General features: G+C 45.1%; 2 protein-coding genes across 2 annotated transcripts in view; one reads left to right on the forward strand and one right to left on the reverse strand.

Annotated features, from left to right (window-relative positions):
• Positions 1 to 3065: 3065 nt before the first annotated feature.
• RXFP3 (relaxin family peptide receptor 3) lies at positions 3066 to 5597 on the reverse strand. The gene has a single exon (XM_042825706.1). It carries the CDS (start codon positions 5536 to 5538, stop codon positions 4201 to 4203), a length of 1338 nt encoding a protein of 445 aa, XP_042681640.1. The 5' UTR covers positions 5539 to 5597; the 3' UTR covers positions 3066 to 4200.
• A 7684-nt stretch (positions 5598 to 13281) lies between these two features.
• The window catches only part of ADAMTS12 (ADAM metallopeptidase with thrombospondin type 1 motif 12), a 175577-nt gene continuing 173532 nt past the window's right edge, over positions 13282 to 15326 (forward strand). Inside the window, exon 1 of the mRNA XM_042825624.1 lies at positions 13282 to 13393. Coding sequence (XP_042681558.1) covers positions 13282 to 13393 — 112 coding nt within the window. The remainder of the gene's footprint in view (positions 13394 to 15326) is intronic.

Here is a 15326-nt window from a genome sequence, read left to right on the forward strand (position 1 = left end):
TGAGCTGCACTGCATCTGCATTGATGCCTGCCCAAGCTCATGTATACCAGCTGAATAAAAGCTTTCTGTGCAGGCACTCAACTAAGCAATAAATTTCTAAAGAAAGAGGTACTGACAGGAAATAAATGGGTTTTTATGTTTTATACTGCTAGAGTTCAGGCAAAAATAATTCAAAAAGAAAGTGACATAATATTTATACTGAAGAGGCATTTCAAAGAGAGACCTGGAAATTCAATTTGAGGTTGTTAACATTTTAAGAACTCTGTTCATTACCTGGGGGAGGTAGGAGAGTGGGCATTTAGAAGTCTTTAAGCAATCGAAGTTGATATCAGAGTATCTGGGCTTTTTAGAATCTTACAGGCTGTCACTAGGTGTCAGTCTGCACCTTTGGGTTCCTATCGTTCCTTAGCAACATGTTCCTCACCACCAGCATCCCGAGTGGAATCTCTAACAGGACAAGGTGCGTCGCAAAAACCTCAAAGAACTCTGTACGTATTGTTTATTTCAGCTGCGTTTATTTCAGACCATGAAAATGCGATTGTTACAAACGAAAACACAAACATTTGGAGGAAACAGGAGTGTTCTTGAAGAGTGTTGTACTTACTGCTTATTTAGGACAACCCACAATACCATACAGCCTCAAAGCTGGAGCTGCAATGACCTTTTGCTGTGGTCACATTCCTAAGACTTTGTGCACATCAAGCACTTACAGCATGCAGGTTGGTGCCGCTGCTGTTCAACACAGCCCAGATTTCATGCACAGATAGTTACAATTCACAGCACATGTGGAACAAAACTTCTTTCTGCTTGTGCATATTGGCCAACTATGTAGCTGCAACTGCAGGTCTGGTACAAACCGACGTTTACCCAACAGCTGTGGTAAGTTGTGTCACTTTCAAATACCATATGTGTGACTTAGACTTAAGTGGCTTACCACACAGGTGATCTTTACAAAATTAGTCAGGTCTCTCTCAACGCACCCAGAGCATTTTCTTATTTGAGTGATTTCCCATAAGAAAGAGTTTTGTATATTGGACATCTGAGGCTTTCTCTGATCACCAAATCTTGCTAGGATTCTGGACTAATCGTGGGTTGTCCTCAACTATGTGCTATTTTGCTGCCACAAAACTGTGTACACTGTCATCCACAAAAACACACAAGTTTTGTCATGCTCACCACCACAGAGGATGTCTTTTAGGCAATTCACCACCTACTGAAATTCAAAGCTGTGCTTTAGATACTTATCTAAGTATACTCTAGCTTTTTATGCAGTGCACAAGAGCATTAAAGCGTCTGAGAATAGGAATTACAGATGCAGCAAACCACACAGGAACCTAGGCTGCTCAATAGCAAGAAAAGAGTGTAGTTTCAAGGTCCATTTCTCCTCTTCATTCATCCTTGCTCCTGTCTTACAGAAGTATGTTTAGGCCTGTCTGAACTCTGGATTAAGGTGTTCATGGCATCCTTCTCCTCATGCAACAGTGTAGTTATCTGCTGCCAGCAGATAACTACACTGTTATTAGGGCTTTCTCCCTAGAATGTATGAAACCCAGCTGCATTTCTTGCAAATCTTTTGACACATTAGGCTACTGGATTCTTAGGGCCTGAAAGCTCTCAGTCTGTGGAAGCCACCTCATTATGTACATCACAGAGACGTTAACTGAACCAGGATCTGGAAGCAAGGACAAGTATATAATCATAAAGTGAACCAGTTAATCATTATCCTCGAGAAGGTGAAACCTAGCATTCAGGCCTGGATCCAATTTCTCTTCTGCATTTTTCTGTACAAGAGAAACAGAACTTCCTCTCTAGGGCTCATGCCCTCATCATTATCCTACAAAATATCATTCAATGGTTTACTTTACCTTTCTGACCCTGCAACAGTGAGCATCTCATGCAATAGGAAACAGTTTCAAGCCAGAGGATTCAAGCACATCCCCAGTACTACCAAAGGTGAAAAGGAGCATTTCCTATACTGTGAGCAAGAGCTCGGCCCACTGATACACTTTTTAAGAAGGCAAGAGGAAAGAGCATAATCTGTGCATGCATCAAAGACAAGACAGGAGAAGCACGTCTGGACAAAGGGACAGGGAGAATCAGTTAAGCTTACATCCCCTCTTAACTTTGTGTGGCCTGGTACAGGGTGTTCTGTGTCAGGGTGCAGAGCTGCCTCCATGGCTTACGGTGCACACAGCAGTCAGTCCTGAGTTCAGGATCCCCATGAATCATAAACAGTGCTACAAACTTAAGTAAATTCAGGCATGCTCAGAAGCAGACTTTAGGCACAAAAAGTTTTCCAGTTAATATTTAAGTACCTACAGACTTCAACTGGCATCCAAATCAGCATTTAGGAACTTAGAGGGATTCTTGTACAGTACTTAAATGCTCCAGATCTTCTGCAGATACCTGTTGCGGGTTTGTTTGTTTGTTTGTATTTTTTTCCAGAGTCTTTGCATCTTTGTATATACATCCATCAGCTGCCAGCTCACTTTTGCTGTTCTCTAGGCTCCTTCCAAATCTCAGCATCTTCCCCGTTAGAGGCAACCAAGGCTGCAGTAAAAGTCTCTGCTGACTCGAATAAAAGAACAGTGTCTCACTGCAAGAAGCAGAACCAGCTGCTTCCAGACCAAACTGGAATTTTACAACAGGATTTATTGACATATACAGTAAACCCAAAGGATTCTGCAAGACATAATTGCTTCTAAAGGCATTGTACTTTTCTCCAAACAGAAATAGGGAGTTCGCTCTGTATCTGTGCTTAGAGGTGACAAACAGCCCTCCACAGAAATGCTTCCCCCTCACAGAGTCAAGTACACTTTGGAGTTACACTACAAGAGCGGAAAGTGGAAATAGAGGTTTTTTAAATATTGTGTTGATATTTTCAACACATTTAACCCACTTGCACTTTCAGATATTAATCAACACCTTTTGAAAAAAAAAGTTTTTCCCTCCTCTAAAAAGGAACAAAACAAAACAACCTTGACCTTTCCTTTTAAAATTTTTTACCATACTAAAAAATAAAATAAATAAATAAAAAAAAAAATTAGAAAATATATAACCTTAACATAAGAAGTTTCACAGCTTGGAACAGTTTTTTTTTTTTTTTTTTTTGTTATTTTTTTTTTAAATGCTTTTACAAGTTCATTTCAGATAAATCCCAATTTCTTCAGAACACTGGTTGGGACAGAAAATTTCTGCCCTTTTCTGGGGTGCTGAACTGCAGCTTCTTGGGCTTCTCACACTTTAGGATTTGAGATTGAGTTAACTGAAACACTGGCAAGTATCATTGCAGATCCCACAAAACTTTGTGATTTGTTTTAGCTGAAATAAGAAGTATCCTGGAGCAAACAGTTTGAAGTAGATTTTTCCCCTTTTTCTCCTTTATTTACAATTGTGCTGATCTCCTGGAGTGAACTGCCCAACAATCTGAGGCACAGAGCAGAACTTGCAGCCTCCATATGCCTGGACAGAAGCCTGCCTTGGAGCTGGGCCTGCAGGTTTCCTGCTTCAGCAGAGCTGGGGAACACGATGTTAGGAGGTGGTAGGGTGCAATTCCCTTCCCTCCAAACCCAACCAAAGCAACCCCTCTTTGTGAAGCTGCAAGTCCTGTCCCAGGCTTTCTCCTTCACTGTCCAGGATCTGTCATCCTGCTTTGTATGCCGGTAGCAGCAGATGGGATGAGGAAGCCACAAAAGAAGATCCTGCAACTATCCAAAGAGAAGCACAGCGCTCCTTCTCCCCTCTTGGTTGGTCCCTGGGAAGGGAGAAAAGAGCTGAGCCTGAACAAGCAGGAGCCCTATACCTGCTTGTCCTGGCCCCTTCATGCTCATGCCATGAGCATGAGCACAGCTGATGTTGTGGAAACAGTCTTGCTTCACCCCAACAAGCCTTACCCTCACTGGCTGACCCCACAGCCAGAGCTCCAGCAGGAGCCAGGACAAATGCAAGTAATGAAATGCATCTCTGAGAGACCTCCTGATCCCTGGCACACCACAACATCCCTTCCTCCTCCTGTTCTCCATTCTGGGGCACACTTTCAAGATAATTTTTGTCACACAGCTTCCAAGAGCAGACAACTCCAGAAAAGTTTCTCCCACCCTTGTCCACCTATCTCACCTTCCCTTGATCCTAACAGGCATTCAATGTCCCAGGGCCACATCCTGCACAGAACCCCCTCCCAGTCCCCTCCCCATGGCCATCTCAGTAGTGTTGCTCCCTGGAGGCAGCGGGCAGCATGTCACATCGGCTGCTGTACACCACCACCCCAGGCGGGTAGTAAGCCAGCTCTGGCTGGACAGCTGCAGCTGCAGAGGAAGGTGCAACAGGGTGGACAGGCACCAAGTCGTGCAGGGCTTGCTCCTCCTGCTCTGGCTTGGTGGTATCGGTGAAAGGACGCATGGTGGTGAGAGAAGGTGACGTGATCCTCCAGAGAAGGTTCTTCAGTGCCTTGCGGAACTCCCTGCGCATCAGGCAGTAGAGGATGGGGTTGAGGCAGCTGTTAGAGTGTGCCAGGCACACACTGATGGGGAAGAGGTACACCTGTGAGAGGAAGTACTCAGCACTGAAGTGCACCACATTGAGCTTGATGAGAATGCCCCACGTTGTGAGCGCTTGGTTGGGCAGCCAGCACAAGAAGAATGACAGCACCACAATGGACACTGACTTGGTCACTTTAGAGCGGCGTTTAGTGCTGGGACCACTGCAGGTGCTGCCAACATGCTTATCACTGATGAAGCGCACCAGGAGCAAGTAGCAGAGGCTGATAATGGCCAGAGGCAGCACGAAGCCCAGCAGCACCTTTTGGGTTTGGTACAGACCTAGCCAGAACTGTGCATTGCTTCCTCGGCCCTCAGGGAACTTTACAAGGCAGAGGACATCATCAAAGACGGTGGCAGTGGTGGAAAAAATGGCTTGAGGCAGAGAAGCCAGGATTGCCAACAACCAGATGAGTACACAGAGCCACTTGGCAGAGCAGCAGCCACCCAGAGGGTCACCTCGCCCCTGGTTCTTCAAGGCTGAAGCCACAGAGCGATATCGAGCCACACTCATGGCAGTGAGAAAGAAGACACTGGCATACATGTTCATGGCTGTCACATAGGAGACAATCTTACACATAGCTTTGCCGAAGAGCCAGTTGAAATCTAGGGCATTCTCCACAGCCCAGAAGGGTAAGGTCAGCACAAACTGGAAGTCAGTCACAGCCAGGCTGGTCACAAAGAGGTTGATGGAGGACTTCCTCCAGCCTTGCTTGCTCTTCATCAGGTAGAGAACCAGCAGGTTGCCCACCAGTCCCAGGGCGCACACTACAGAGTACACCAGGGAGATGACAATCCGCACCACGTCGGAGCTGTCTCCTTGCATCCCATCGGCTCGCTCCAAGTTGAGGTTCTTGAAGAGCTGCAGGAAGGACACGTTGCTCTTGTTACCCATCTGGCCGCTCTGCAGCAAATCCAGCGGTGCGTTCCAGGGATCCCGACCCGCTCCTTCTTTTATGCCGGTGGCAGCCGAGCAGGAGTCGCGCTCGCAGGGCTCATCCATCCCATGCTCGGGAGCGGCGGAAGCTCCGCTTCCCGAGCGCCAGAGAGCAAACTGTCGGAGACGACGGGCAGCGGCTGTGCCGCTTGGTGAGGCGGTGCGGCCGCCGCGCTTATATCCGCCCCCGCGGGGCCGGGGCATGCGCGGAGCTCTCCCGGGTGCTGAGTGCTGCGGCCGCGCCCCCGTTTCAGCCCCTCCTGCTCTGTGTTCCAGCCCCGGCCAGGCAGAGGTGGCCGCACGGCTCCAGCCCTTGGTTTTTAGGGAGTTCGCTCCGCTCCGCTGTCCCGCGCTGGGACGGGCGTGCGCGTCGGTAGCTACCCATGGCAAAGCGATGCTCAACCGCTTCTCCCTCCATCTCCTTAAGAAAATAAATTCTGGCCGGTGTTTTACGTTCCGGAGAGCAGCCCTGCCTTTCTGCAGCCGTCCCGAGGAGCTTGAGGAGTGCCGGTGGCGCTGATCTTTGCTTGGCGGCTCCCTTCCTTCCGAGGAAATTCTGCACGCAGCGCAGGGGCACACGATTCACAGAGCCGCGGGACGTCCCGAGGTGGAAAGGCACCCACAAGGATGAGTGAGTCCAACCCCTGGCTCCACACAGCACCACCCAAAAAACAAACCCTATGTCGGAAAGCGGCGTACAAACAGTCCTTGAGTTCCGGCAGCCCAGGGCCGTGCCCACTGCGCTGGACAGCCTGTTCCATGCCCACCGCCCTCTGGGGCAAAATCTCCTGACCATCCCCGACTCGCCCTTGACGCAGTTCCGTGCTGTTCGCTCGAGTCCTTCCAGCACCTTTCCAGCTCGGGGGAAAACACAGTGCAGTTACCGCTGCTCTTAGCGGAGCAGCCCGGCGAGGGGCTGAGGCCGCGCTGTCAGCAGCTCCGGCAGCCGCCCGCCCGCAGGGGGCCCCGGCGTACCAGAGACTTCGGGACCCCCCACTGCCCGGCACCGCGCCTGGAGGCGGCTCCGTGCAGCGGAACGGAAAGCAACTGGTGAGAAGTGAATCGGGGCTTTCCTCCTCGTCTTCCCGTGTTAAACGGAGCAAAATTAGTGCACATTTTGGAAAGAAAATAGATCCCACACGTACTTAGACATACCATACCAAGTGACCATCTTCTCTGTAGTCTCAACACAGATTTATTTTACTGAAATTCCTGCAAAAACACCAATGTGTGTGTGCCACTTGTTGCGAGTGGTCCACTTTTCACTATGTTCTACATCTGTGGTGACCTTCTGAAAGTATCAGCCAGTTAATGGAAATGCTGACAGAGAATGTGAGTAATCTGGAAGTTCTTTGCATCAACTCTATTGCACATAACAAATGAATAACTTAGTGGAATTAGTTCTGTAATTAACTGTAATGCTCTGGGGAGGTTTAGCCTCCAGATTACTTGCTCTGCTAAATACGTCGGTACTGGAGTAACAAAAATTGCAATGGGAAGTGGAGAGAAACCATAGCTGAAAATATATTGCTTTTTGTAATCCACACAGAAAAAGCTTCAGAGTGGAACAGAGGTACCTGATGAGAATATTGATACTGGATTTTGAGCTCAGGAATGCAAGCACAACATACTTGCCCAGGTCCTTTGCTCATATTCTGACCACCAGATGGATTTCTTTGTAGCTTGTAGGTTTGTCTTTTTCTTTCATCATCCTTTGCCGAAGAGGATTTGTAGAGACAGTAAAGAGAACTTGTTAGCTAGGTGAATAGTCAAAGAAATGCTCACTGTATGTTCACAATAATTTATTTGTCACATCATCAGGACATTTCTGTAGCTGGAAAATGTATAAAACGTCATCTGATTTTTTTGAAGAGGTGTTGCAACATTCTTCATGCCCAATGTTTTTTATTTTGGACAAAGCTACCTTCTACTTGCTCCATCTAAGTGCAGTAACCTTGCCAAAGACTTATCACTAACATGTGACTTTCTGGAGTCTTCTTTTTATCAAATAGTTGGTGTAGCTGGCTTTACTCAATTGACTTCTGTGAAAACCCTAACAAACTTGTTAGAATTAGGCTTCCAAGGAGTATTCTTATGACTGCAGTAAAAGTAACTGATTTGCCTACTTCTGAACTCTCAAGCAGATGGTTTAGAGCTATGTGTGAGTCTTCTGGAGTTTGTATAATGCTGTGCTGCAATAACCATTGGGCCATCTTCACTTGTTTTAAGGCAGCATTGATCTAAACAGCAAATGTAGAAGGCTGTCACCAGAGAGTTGCAGTGGCAACTGCCCCTTGGATTTAACTCTATCATGTCAGAGTGAATGTGACAGAATGAAATTTTCCCCTGCAAATGCCTCTAAAGCAACATTTAAGAGTGTTTCAGATAAATATGCCAAATAAACATTTGCTGAAAATCGTAATGTACTTGCAGTGCACCTTGAAAGATCTACATAACATTTTCACTTGCTTGGCAAACCTCTTCCAAAAATGAAGGATTGGCTATGATTACAGCAGTGGCTGAACTGGCTGTATGCAATTCTAGAGCGTCTTGGCAGAGGGAGATGGGGCTTTGTTTTCATTTTGAAAGTTTGTTGTTTCTGTTTGTTTCTTTCTGTATTTTTGAATTACAGAATGTATAATTATTTCAACTACAGAAACATTTTCAGTGGGACTGTTTCTCAGGGCATTTTTGAGGCAGTAAAATTGTTTTATGTATGTATGTATGTATGTATTCTACATACCAAAGAAAGGGCCAGAAGTATAAAGGTCTTAATGCAGTTCATTAAAAAGAGTTCATAACGCATTACTTAGATTGACTTCACACTATTCTTAAATGTTACGTTATGTTATAGTTCTGTTTCTTTCAGTTTTCTTTTCGTTTATGTATATACATATATATATGTATATATGAATATTTGTGAGAGAGGCAGAAACAGAAATGGGAAAAATGAAAGAATGTTTAACATTTATTTATTTTTCTCTGGTCTAATTTCTAGAACTTACACGGTCTCTTCTTGGCTTTTTATGAGCTCATGGCTGAGCTCTCATGCTTTCGACTACTCTCAGATAGTCAACTCTTACATTTGGAACTGCATTTTATAGCTCTGCTATCTCTATCCTGATGGTGAATATTCGGTACAATTTGGTGTGTATCCACTACAGAAAGGCATTTGTGGCAACGTGAGAGATAAATACAGATTTTCTTTCTAAATACAGATTTTTTTTCTTTCTCACTTAGATAACACAGTCATCATGTCCAAGGGTAAAATCCTTGTTAGGCTTCATGGAACATGATACACTCTCCAGAAAGTATTGCTTGAATGTAGATATAAATTGTAATGATCTATGTGGGTCCCTTCGAATTTGAGGTATTCTGTGATTTTTTTCCATGTCCTTCCCTCACTGAATTCCTACACACATCACTAAAAACATATTTTCATGACACTAATTAAAAAAAAAGTTAATTTCAAAGTGAACTACTGCTCCACAATTTTGCTTTAAATTGTTAATATAGACAGTAAGATCAAATGAGCTTTTAAATTTACATGGACAAAGTGATCATTTTGAATATTGTCTGTCCAATTACAAATAATCCAAGTTTGAACACTGGAATCTGAATGTAAACATCCCCTTTCCCCGCCTTCCCCCCCAATTCTTTTAATGCAATTACTCACTGCTTTAGAATTTGTTTCATTCTATTACTAGAATCTGCTCACAGACGTACCATAAGTGGAATGTAAGCAAATATTTTTTGCATGAGTAACTAACTTAAGAAATTCCAGAAATATTTAGAGTAGAACCGAAATGGAATGGGAGATCCAACATAGTCTATTCCAGTTACCAGAAATTAGCTGTGCTAGGAGACCGCATCTCTAACAGAGAAAGAGGGGAAAGGATTATTTTTAAAAAATGTTACCAATACTCCCATCTAATTTTGCCTCTGAAAAGAGCCAGCAAATGCACAGATGCACTCAGCATACTCTCTAGTGCCCTTGGGATTCAGAGTCATTCTCTCAAAGATTGTTACCCTGCTAATACTTTCTGGCTTTAACATGGCCCACCACAACACATGTGATCTATCTTCTTAACATTTCTAATCCAAGCAGATTCTTAAGCTGCCTGTATAGTTAACAGGCAGTCAGGCCCAGAAGATGTTTCACTCTGTACAGAACAGATGAGGATGTACTTTCTTCCAGAGGCACTCCTCTACTGACAGAAGGAGCAGACAAGCAAGCATCTATTACATGCCTTTTAGATTTCTAAACTTAGAGTAGGAGATGCTAATTCTCAATGTCTTCAGCTGGACTTCATCTTTTTGCAGCTCCTTGATGTCAAACGACATAGTTCACGGTGCTGTTCTTCAGTTTTCTTTAGCCACTGCTTTTCCACTTCTTTACACACATTTACACAAATACATGGAATTCTATACACACAGTTCTTTTATCTGAGTTCTGGAGGTCCACTCAGGGAGATAGAAGGGGGTTCAGGGATGGGTGACTTGGCAGTGTACCTTGATCGTATGTCTTGGCATTTCTGATCTCCTTTCAATAAATGTACTGGCACTGAACCACAGTACCATTGCTGTCACAGGAAAATAACTGATGTTGTGATGTGTTATTTTTCTTTTTGTAATTAAGGGTGAGTTATAAAAAGAAAAAAATAGCGCTTGCTTTCTCAAAATGTTCTAAAACCTCAGGTTATAACTCTTGGAACAAGAGACGACGACTTAATTCCTTATCATGAGATTTTAACAATTTCTTGTGAATGACAAAATAGTTTAATATGTAGGTATTCTACTTTCATAGTCCATAAGTGCACTCCTATGCTGGATCTGCTCAGGGAAGACACAGTTCTGTGAATTTGGAGCACTGAAATAGCTGGCCTCACTCTGTCTGCACAGCATGGAAGTGCTTTCTACTTGTGCCATTGCTTCACGTTTTAAGTGTCTGTCAGCCAGCACCAGAGCAACCTGCTGCTGGAATCCAGCTGTTTCCCCAGTGTATTTTCTGACACTACACCCAGTATACGTGTATGTGAGTGCTGGCACAAAGCCCAGGAAATCACAGATGTTTTGGATCAGATTCCCACAGTTCTTTTCCTCCGTTCTGTATGGCTTTTACATGTATAATTTTTGGTTGTTAATAAAACATAATCAAAACAAAACACCAACATTCTCACAAACACTCCTAAGTTCCTGAAGTTTTCATTCCTTTATTATTTCCTGATATTTTTCCCTTGTTCTCATGTCTGGAGATATTAGAGAAGAAAATATGCAAGGTTGGGAGATTTGAACCAGTACAAGCTCTGTAGTTGTGGAGGGAAAAAAATAAAAAAATAAAAAAAAAAAATCAGAAGGAAAAACGTCTCATGCTTCAAGATAATTATGGGCAATGGAAAGTAACTTTTCCTGCTGAAGAGATCAAGATGGGATCCTTCACAAAATATTAGTTGCCTCTTACCAGATACTGCAAACAAAAAGATGAGTGGAAATTCTAGCAAATGAACAGTTGCATGCCTCACACCTAAGACTTTTCTGAATGCCTTCAGTAAGTTTTCCAAACCAGGACTTTGTATACACATGCCCATCCCTTGAACTTTCAACCTTTCTTTCCAGTGCTTGTAGTCAGTTCTGGTCATTTCAGTTTTTCTCCTTTTAATTCTATTCATTGTAGGCACATCCTTATTTTCCAATTTATTTTAAAAATTTAACTTAATTTTTTAAATGTTAAGTTTTAAAGACATCATATCGATTTCAGGTCACACATTCCTTTAAATTAATTTCAGTGATGTGCTGACAGAGAGCTAAATAGGATACAATTTCAAATGTCACAGATCAGTCCAGTGTCTGATATGTGACTAGAATATTAAAAAGCATCCTAATGGCAAGTGCATCAGGGAATTTGCCACTTAACATGAAAGACTTACATGTAATATACTGTTGTATTAAATAAATACGGTCCAATGAAAAGTTCTTCTGGCAAGTGTTAGGATTTCAAATATTACACAAAATCACTCTTTCCTGCAAAATCTGTGCCATTGCATTGACATTCTGTTAGCCAGAAGAGAGGACATTATGACTCATAAATAAAACATTGCTACTCTTTCACAAATATGTCTTGTTTCTGGAGCTGTCACGGCCCAAACTTGGGAGAATCTGCATTTCTAACTCGTGGAAATCCTTGGATTTTTAACTGTTTCTTGCATTTTTATCCTCTGGAGTTTGAGAGGTGTTTGCAATTACACAAGAATCTTCACCTCTGGGTAACTTTCAACAGAAGAGAGAGCATTGTTAAACCTTGATGGTCAAGAAATGATCCAAGAAACAAGAGGTATGGTCAGTTTTAAGACTACTGAAAAACTCAGAATTGGTCACAGTCACAGGACAGAACCAGAATGGTGCCATTAGGAAGCAAAGTGACTGGGCTGTTTCTTCCAGTACTTGAAAGAAGCTCATAAGCAGGAGGGAGAGTGACTTTTTATACAGGCTAATAGTGATAGGACAAGAGGGAATGGCTTTAAACCAAGAGGGAAAATGTCTTAGACCTTAGGAAGAAATTCTTCCTTCAGGAGGCAGTGAGGCCCTAGCACAGCTGCCCAGAGAACTGTGGTGCCCCATCCCTGGAGGTGCTCGTGGTCGGGTTGGATGGGGCCCTGGGAAGCCTGAACTGGTGGGAGACAGCCAGCCCACGGCAGGGGTTGGAACTGGTTGGATGCTGTTAATTGATCGATCAGGAAACTCTCTAAGACTCAAGTTGGAAGGTTAGAAAGCAGGCATTCTCTATTCTCAGCACTGGATGCAAGGAGGATGAACTCCTCCTGTCATGCATACCTTCCACCAAAGGTCTTCTGTTCATATACACACATTCAGAAGTTTTCCCAGATGTACATATTCAATGCTTCAATTTCACAACTAACAGATCCAAAGCAGAACTTCCCTTATCTACTTGACTTACAGAACTTCCACTGTCTGCATGGTACAATGAGTTAATCACCGTTATGTACTCAATACAAAAGCACAGACCCTTCCCACTGTATAAACAAACTAATAGTTCTCCACCAAGGAGCTTACCAAGCATAACAATATTGCCACAGACTGTATCAGGATGATCCTCGGGATCCCCTCCAGTCCAAACCATTCTATGATTCTGTGAGGCAGGGGTTGCATTTATTAATCCTTGGAGAAGAGTAGAAAGCACCAGCTAAAAACAAATGTTAAGGTGACTAGAGGCCTTCCCCATGACGTACCAGAGCAACACCAGAGCCACTGAGAGTAACTACATGGAGGCTGCCCCATAGCTGCCGAGGTGCCATGCGCTCAGCGGCCTCTTGGCATCTTCCAGCTTCTCAAGCATCGCCTCTTCGGTGGGAAACACGTTACCTATCAGCGTGCATCGTGCCTAGGTGTAGAACTCGCCCCTGTGAGCGGGGCTGCCTTATGGGAGCGGGGATGAAGGGCTGCTTCCTTCCCATGGCCTTTCACAGGGCCGCCTGGCTGGTGCGGGCCGGTCTTCACGGCCCCCGCCGCATGAGGCGGGCAGAAGGGCCGGCAGCCCCCGCCCGCCGCCGGTCCGGTTCGATCCGCTCCGCTCCTCTCGGGCGCGTGAACCCCCCGGCGGCTCCGAGGCGCGGGGAGGGGGGTGAACCCTCTTCCTCCCGGCCCTCCTTCCTCCGCGGGCAGAAATCAGACACCGGGACGGCCCCGCGCAGCCCTTCTGGGGAGCGGCGCCGGAGTGCGGGCGGTGCCGGGAGGCCGCTCCGCCGCTGCCCGGCCATGCCGCGGCCCGGCTGAGCGCAGCCCTCCCGCAACATGCCATGCGTCCCGCCTAGCTGGGCGGCGAGCGGCTCATTCTGGCTTCTCGTCCTTCACGTCCCGGCGCTGTGCGGGACGGCCGGGTCGCTTTTCCCCGACGGAAGGCAAGGTCTGTAAGACGCGGGCGGAGAGAGCTCCGAAGGGAAGGAGGGATGGAGGGAGGCGGCCGGGGCGGGTTTGTCCGCGTTTGCTGTTTTTCTGCTGTTACCCAGGCAGAGAAACTGAAATACGCCGTACTCCGGCCCCGCCGTAGTTCTGTCGGCGCTGCGCTGTTGCGGAGCGTGAGCTCCGGACGCTGCCCGTGCGGTGCTGCCGGGGCTGCCGCGAGACTTTGAATTAAACTTTTACAGGGTAAAGCACAGCTCTCACAGCTTCCTGTTGCTTTTTGGAAGTCATTGAGTTGTGCTATGTAGATAAAGACATTGCTGCATCCCATGTTTTGCTCATGTTCCTCGTTAGGAATCATCTCCTAATTAACAGTGTCATTTCTTAATACTAAACTGAAAGAGATTTCTGATTATTTTTATCACTTCTGTACTGCAGCAGCTTGGATTGGTGTTAATAGGATATAGCCTGGCTTTGTTAGGACAATTTGCAGAAGTTTTGCTCCTCCAGATGGGGGAAAAAAAAAAAAAAAAAAAAGCAACCAAGTATTAATCCGATACATTTGCAGAGTAAGCCTTATCATCAGAGGCTGAATGGCTGAATACAAGTATCCTGCACCCGCAGCTCACCAGGTACCAACTCCTTCAACCTAAGTCTTGTTTAGGATGAGAGGTTATGGGCTCATGTTGTGCTAGTAGGGGGAAGGGGGGGGGCAGGGGGTTTTAGATTGGATGTTACGAAATACTTTGCCTCGGAACAGGCTGCCCAGGGAGGTGATGGTCTCACCATCCCTGGGTGTGTTCAAAAACTAAGTGGCATTTGGGGACGTGGTTTAGAGTGTGTTCTGGTGGTGAGCTGGTCATTGGACTTCGTGATACTACCTGTCTTTCCAGCCTAAATGATTCTATGGTTCTGTATGCACTGAGGACAGTAGGTTAAGGCTGAGCATTTGTGTGCTAGAGAAGCCTTTTGTTGAACACTACCCTGGCCTGACTTCCACAGGTGGCTTAACTTTACCATATCCATTTACAGCTGCTGGACATCTAGGGTGGCATAACTTAGGAATTCTGTACTGTTTCCAGTTTAAGGAGAGCTGAGAGAAGAGGAAATTCATTAGCTGGAAAACTCTGCCAAGTCATCAAAATCTTGAAAGAGTAGGAGAAAATTTTGTTTTCTGAAAGTCCTCCTGATCAAATCAACACCTGTGGTGCTGTCAGCGGAAGAGTGTGAGCACGGAGAAGGTCTTCTGTGTCCCTCAGAGATGTTGGAAGGAAATGGTTGTTAAATAAACTTTTTGGAAAGTGAGCAACAGTTATCCTGAAGTTAGTTTCTGTTGAATTCACTTACACTGATTGAATACAATCATTTCTGTCCCTCAGAAAGGACAGGGGTAGCTCTATTTGCACTTTGGCAGCTGTTTATTTCCCAGATATTTAGAAATGGATATAGAATCATCTTCATTTATAGGCACTGAATGCTAAAATTTAATAAACTCTGCATAAAGGGACAGTTCAAAATATTATTCTTTTCCTGAGGAAGACAGAGTGCAGATGGAGGTAAGAGTGAAGCGTGCGACATCTAGGACTGAAACAGCATAGCTGTTAGATGTGCATTTTCACTTGGCATCCATGGTGTGACTGATCAGACAATAAATGTTGCTACGTGACCAAGGGCTCCCTGGATGGCTGTTCTCCAGGATGGGTCTTTTCATAGGAGGGGTATTTCCTGCGTGCAGAGCCTTTCTCTGGCTCAGGGAGTCTCCTGCCAGAGATGAGCAACATTATTTCCTATCCCAGGGGATCAGATGGTTTGAGGGGCAGATGCAGATGGGCTACAGAGATGAAGATGAGTCAATGCAAGTGATGATGTGTCACATTTTAAAGGAATGTTTTCAGAAGAACGTATTTTCCGCCTAAAATAAATTGTACATTTTCTGT

The sequence above is a fragment of the Centrocercus urophasianus genome, unplaced genomic scaffold (genome assembly GCF_019232065.1).
Source record: "Centrocercus urophasianus isolate 14NV4802_14NV808 unplaced genomic scaffold, USGS_Curo_1.0 seq_25, whole genome shotgun sequence".
NCBI classification, from domain to species: domain Eukaryota; kingdom Metazoa; phylum Chordata; class Aves; order Galliformes; family Phasianidae; genus Centrocercus; species Centrocercus urophasianus.